Source organism: Rhinoderma darwinii, unplaced genomic scaffold, assembly GCF_050947455.1.
Source record: "Rhinoderma darwinii isolate aRhiDar2 unplaced genomic scaffold, aRhiDar2.hap1 Scaffold_736, whole genome shotgun sequence".
Classification (NCBI taxonomy): domain Eukaryota; kingdom Metazoa; phylum Chordata; class Amphibia; order Anura; family Rhinodermatidae; genus Rhinoderma; species Rhinoderma darwinii.
Window position 1 is genome coordinate 136,501 of NW_027464298.1, and position 6,000 is coordinate 142,500.

General features: G+C 48.8%; 1 protein-coding gene across 1 annotated transcript; it reads right to left on the bottom strand.

Moving 5' to 3' along the window:
* Nucleotides 1–162: 162 nt before the first annotated feature.
* Nucleotides 163–3,561, bottom strand: EGR4 (early growth response 4). Its single transcript, XM_075849333.1, has 2 exons — nt 3,363–3,561; nt 163–2,195 (listed from the first exon to the last, which is right to left on the bottom strand). Exons 1-2 carry the CDS (start codon nt 3,502–3,504, stop codon nt 892–894), a joined length of 1,446 nt encoding a protein of 481 aa, XP_075705448.1. The 5' UTR covers nt 3,505–3,561; the 3' UTR covers nt 163–891.
* Nucleotides 3,562–6,000: the final 2,439 nt, after the last annotated feature.

The following is a 6,000-nucleotide window of genomic DNA, read 5'->3' on the forward strand; positions in this document are numbered from 1 at the left end:
AAGATCCCAGCGTCCTTTATCCGCATAGTCAGTGACTGATTCTCCTTTGGATGTGTAATATAAGGACCCCCAGTACAGGTGTTATTGCCCCCTCCCCTCACCATGAGCCCCTATAGTGAACAGGACACGACCACGAGGTGTTGGTGAATCACAACCAGCTTTATTTCCTTGAAAAAATAAACATTTTATGTTTTCACTTTTATCTGAATCTTATTTTTTAATACAAAAATGATAAATATTAGAGAAGAGAAGAGAAAATCAGCTGACAGAAAACTCTCATACAGAGAGAAGGCAGCACAGTCCTCACAGTCCTCATGTCATCTAAAAATAGGATCAACCATCTGTACAAATCTCAGGATGGATGCTGAGAGTCCACTCCTAGCAGCAGTGATATATATAACCCTCATCATCCCCATCAGTGGACTACTCTAGCAGCATACACCCACCCCCACACACACATATACATATATATACACTCACACACTAAGTGCCTGACAGCAGGAGAAACAGTCCATGTCTACTACAATACAGTATTTCTATATACATCTGATGTCTCGGCTCCTGCAGAGCATTGCGCCTGAAACAGTCTGCAGCACTAATATCCATCCAGCCGCGTCCTGCAGCAAAGCCGGAGCTGTCCAGCGCGTCGGTGCTGAACTCAACCATCATCATATTGCTCCCACGGTCCCTGCAGGAGTCCTGCTCACTGAGGAGCTCGTATATTACATGACATAGATAACAGAGGACGGAGCCATGCAGGGAACAGCCTAGCCACAAGCCACACCACATCCTCCCAAGGAGTAGTTGTGGCTGGAGCTGACATACCTGTGGGAGATAAGTTGTATCTCCAAGGAGAAAAGTAAAGCCAGGTCATTGCCTGGTTCGGCTCCTTCACAGGGTGCTGAAGGACAACCCCATGGAGTAAAAGCCAAGTCCCTTGAGTTTCTCCTCAGTCCTGGTCTTCTGCTTGAGGTGGACCTTCCCATGTCTCTTCTTCTCATCACTTCTGGCGAATCTCCGGCCGCACAGGTCACAGGAGAAGGGTTTCTCGCCAGTGTGGGTCCTGATGTGGGTGGTGAGGTGGTCACTGCGGCTGAAGTTCCTCAGACAGATCCTGCATTGGAAGGGTTTGTGGCCAGTGTGGATCCTCAGGTGCCTGTTGAGCTCGTCTGACCTGGCAAAGCTCCTGATGCAGCTCTCCACAGGACAAGCGAAGGCCTTCTCATGGGGTTTGGGGCGAAAACACTTGGCAGGAAACTTGTTTCTGCGATATTTTTTTCTGGGTTCTGCAAGTGGGTGCCCAATATTAGCTGGGGGGATGCTGTCTGCTGTTGGGGAAAGACCTAGAAAATCAGTGGAGATGATTGGAGGAGACTGGTGATGAAGAACTTCTTGGTTCATCAGCCCTGGCACTGAGGCTTGATGGCTAAACTGGTACTTGGCATCTGGCAGCAGTTGAGGCTTTAAGTCAATCTGGGTCTCAGTAAAGTCATAAGTGTCGGACTGAGCTGAGAGATAAGTGTCAGACTGAGAAGTGAAGTCCATGTTGTACAGAGCAGACTCATCCCCAGGCAGTGATTGGCAACAGGAGGACATTATGTTCTCCACTTTAGATTCCAATGAATGAAACACTGGAGAAGAGTTGCCAGGGGGCATGAAGCCATCTGTAGGGTAGGAAGGTTGGCCAAAGTTCTGTGGTGCCTGCGAGTCCCACTGGGTACTGAAGGATTCCAGTGTCGGGGAGATGGGGGACAGGTCCATGTCATGCTTGTTGGAGACGACTTTAGAGTCAAAGAAGAATTGGGTAGAGCAGGAAGAGCCCAGGTTGGGTGAGCAGGGCACCTGGTGAATGTCCTCTGTGCTGCTGAAGGCAGAGTACAGCTGACCTGAGAAGCCCTGCGGCACCGAGATGTTCAGGTCGGGCTGACAGTTGGAGTAAAGGTCCATGTGGTTCTGGATGGCCTCAGGGACTGAGTACAGGGACTCCTGACTGTTCAAACGAGAAGGTGCAGAGAAAGGAGACAGTCCAAGTATCCCAGACATGATGTTAAACAAGGCTTCTGGGTCGTGGCTGTGCTCTGGAGCCGACTCTATGAAGAAGCTCCCGGAGTAGTTGAGAGGGAGTGGTGGGGAGGGCTGGCTGCTCAAGAAGAAGTAGTCAGAGGCTTCCTCGCTTGAAGGACTCCCAAAGACACCTGAGGGGGAAAAATGAATGGGGTGAGTTCAATGCCCGCCGGACCCATTATATACATCCAAGTATACTAGCAGCATCAACCATTGCAACCAACCCTTAACCATTGCACCCCATCCATCAACCATTACACCCCAATTTCCAACCATTGCACCCCATCCATTAACCATTACACCCCAATGTTTCAGCCATTGCACCCCATCCATTAACCATTGCACCCCATTCATCAACCATTGCACCCCATCCATCAACCATTACACCCCAATGTTTCAACCATTGCACCCCATCCATTAACCATTACACCCCAATGTTTCAACCATTGCACCCCATGCATTAACCATTGCACCCCATTCATCAACAATTTCACCCCTATTCATCAACTATTGCACCCCTATTCATCAAGTATTGCATCTCTATCCATTAACTATTGCACCCCTATCCATTAACTATTGCACCCCTATTCATCAACCATTGCACCTCTATTCATTAACTATTGCACCGCTATTCATCAACCATTGCACCTCTATCCATTAACCATTGCATACTCGTTCTTTAGCTATTGCACCCCTATTCATCAACCATTGCACCCCTATTCATTAACTATTGCACCTCTATCCATAAACTATTGCACCCCTATCCATTAACTATTGCACCCCTATTCATTATCTATTGCACCTCTATCCATTAACTATTGCATACTCATTCATCAACCATTTCACCCCTATTCATTAACTATTGCACCTCTATTCATTACCTATTGCACCCCTATTCATTACCTGTTGCACCCCTACTCATTAACTATTGCACCTCTATTCATCAACCATTGCACCCCTAATTATTAATTATTGCACTCCTATTCATCAACCATTTCACCGATATCCATTAACCATTGCACCCCTATTCATCGACCATTGCACCCCATCTATCAATCATTGCACCCTCATCTATTAAGCAGTGCTCCATCTACCATTAAACCCCCATTTACGACCCCCTTATTCACCCATTCACATTTTGCATCGCTGCCTATAAACATCGACCCTCATCTCAGATCACACTCGGAAGCTGCTGCAGCGGTTGCTCTCAGTCCCGGGAGCAGTGCCCCCCCAGCTGCTGCATTCACACGTCCCCCCAGGTCTCCTCCTCAGCAGATAACGGACAGGTCGCCCCTTACCTCCAGTGTATTGGGGGGCCGCTGGGTTCTCCGGTGCTGATGCCCCCGGGCTCTGCTCCCCTTCCTCCTTCGGGTCACAGTCCTCGGAGTATTTGGGGTAGATGGAGTCCTGGGAGGAGAGATCCATGATCCTGAGCTGCATATGATAAGACTGCTGCCTCTGTGCTGGCTGCCTCTGTGCTGCTGTGTAGAGGCTCTGGCTCTTGTGTCCATGCTCCTTCCGCGCCTCCTCCTTATATATGTAGCACGGGCAGCCCCTGATCTTCCGCTGCCTGGGATCTCTCCATTTCAGGAGTCTCCAGTGATGCTGCTGTGACGTAAATGCCCATATATGGACACAGGATGTAGGATGGGGACTCCCAAAAAGGAGATCTCTGAGAATTGTGACGCCTCCTGCTGCTGCTGCTGCTTCTTGTTGTTGTGATGGTTTTTTTTTCTTCTTCTTTTAATAAAACCTGTGCAGGAAAGTTGTGAAGTCTCAACACTTCAGGAGCAGAAGGGGGACGGGGAGGGGGGACTGGGACGAAATAGGGGGATAAGGATAAGATATAGGGGACAAAGGGTAAAAGCAGGGGGGCAGGGTAGAATTAGTGGCTGTGAGATAATACAGGATGATGGGGAAGATACTGGGAAAATGGGGGGAAATATACAGGATGATGGAGGAAGATTAAGGATGATGAGGGAGATAGAGGAGGGATAGGAAGAATATGCAGTTGCTGTGGGGGTAAATACAGGTAGAATGGAGAAAGATGATGAGGAACGGACAGGAAGGATAGGGAGAAGATACAGGGGTAATGAGAGAAGATACAGGGGTAATGGGAGAAGATACAGGGGTAATGGGGAAGATACAGGGGTAATGGGAGAAGATACAGGGGTAATGGGAGAAGATACAGGGGTAATGGGAGAAGATACAGGGGTAATGGGGAAGTTACAGGGGGATGAGGAGAAGATACAGGGGGATGAGGAGAAGATACAAGGGTAATGGGAGAAGATACAGGGGTAATGGGAGAAGATACAGGGGTAATGGGAGAAGATACAGGGGTAATGGGAGAAGATACAGGGGTAATGGGAGAAGATACAGGGGTAATGGGGAAGATACAGGGGGATGAGGAGAAGATACAGGGGTAATGGGAGAAGATACAGGGGGATGAGGAGAAGATACAGGGGGATGAGGAGAAGATACAGGGGTAATGGGGAAGATACAGGGGTAATGGGGAAGATACAGGGGTAATGGGGAAGATACAGGGGTAATGGGGAAGATACAGAGGTAATGGGGAAGATACAGGGGTAATGGGAGAAGATACAGGGGTAATGGGAGAAGATACAGGGGTAATGGGGAAGATACAGGGGTAATGGGAGAAGATACAGGGGTAATGGGGAAGATACAGGGGTAATGGGAGAAGATACAGGGGTAATGGGAGAAGATACAGGGGTAATGGGAGAAGATACAGGGGTAATGGGAGAAGATACAGGGGTAATGGGAGAAGATACAGGGGTAATGGGAGAAGATACAGGGGTAATGGGAGAAGATACAGGGGTAATGGGAGAAGATACAGGGGTAATGGGAGAAGATACAGGGGTAATGGGGAAGATACAGGGGTAATGGGAGAAGATACAGGGGTAATGGGAGAAGATACAGGGGTAATGGGAGAAGATACAGGGGTAATGGGAGAAGATACAGGGGTAATGGGAGAAGATACAGGGGTAATGGGAGAAGATACAGGGGTAATGGGAGAAGATACAGGGGTAATGGGGAAGATACAGGGGCAATTGGAGAAGATACAGGGGTAATGGGAGAAGATACAGGGGTAATGGGAGAAGATACAGGGGTAATGGGGAAGATACAGGGGCAATTGGAGAAGATACAGGGGTAATGGGAGAAGATACAGGGGTAATGGGAGAAGATACAGGGGTAATGGGAGAAGATACAGGGGTAATGGGAGAAGATACAGGGGTAATGGGGAAGATACAGGGGGATGAGGAGAAGATACAGGGGGATGAGGAGAAGATACAGGGGTAATGGGAGAAGATACAGGGGGATGAGGAGAAGATACAGGGGGATGAGGAGAAGATACAGGGGTATTGGGGAAGGTACAGGGGTAATGGGGAAGATACAGGGGTATTGGGGAAGATACAGGGGTAATGGGGAAGATACAGGGGTAATGGGGAAGATACAGGGGTAATGAGAGAAGATACAGGGGTAATGGGGAAGATACAGGGGTAATGGGGAAGATACAGGGGTAATGGGGAAGATACAGGGGTAATGAGAGAAGATACAGGGGTAATGGGAGAAGATACAGGGGTAATGGGGAAGGTACAGGGGTAATGGGGAAGATACAGGGGTATTGGGGAAGATACAGGGGTAATGGGGAAGATACAGGGGTAATGGGAGAAGATACAGGGGTAATGGGAGAAGATACAGGGGTAATGGGAGAAGATACAGGGGGATGAGGAGAAGATACAGGGGTAATGGGGAAGATACAGGGGGATGAGGAGAAGATACAGGGGTAATGGGGAAGATACAGGGGTAATGGGAGAAGATACAGGGGGATGAGGAGAAGATACAGGGGTAATGGGGAAGATACAGGGGTAATGGGAGAAGATACAGGGGGATGAGGAGAAGATACAGGGGTAATGG

Coding starts and splice junctions, on each gene's coding strand:
- EGR4 (XM_075849333.1), bottom strand. CDS start 3,504: ATGCAGCTCAGGATCATGGATCTCTCCTCCCAGGACTCCATCTACCCC. Junction 2,196..3,362: donor GGCCCCCCAATACACTGGAG/GTAAGGGGCGAC, acceptor TTTCCCCCTCAG/GTGTCTTTGGGAGTCCTTCA.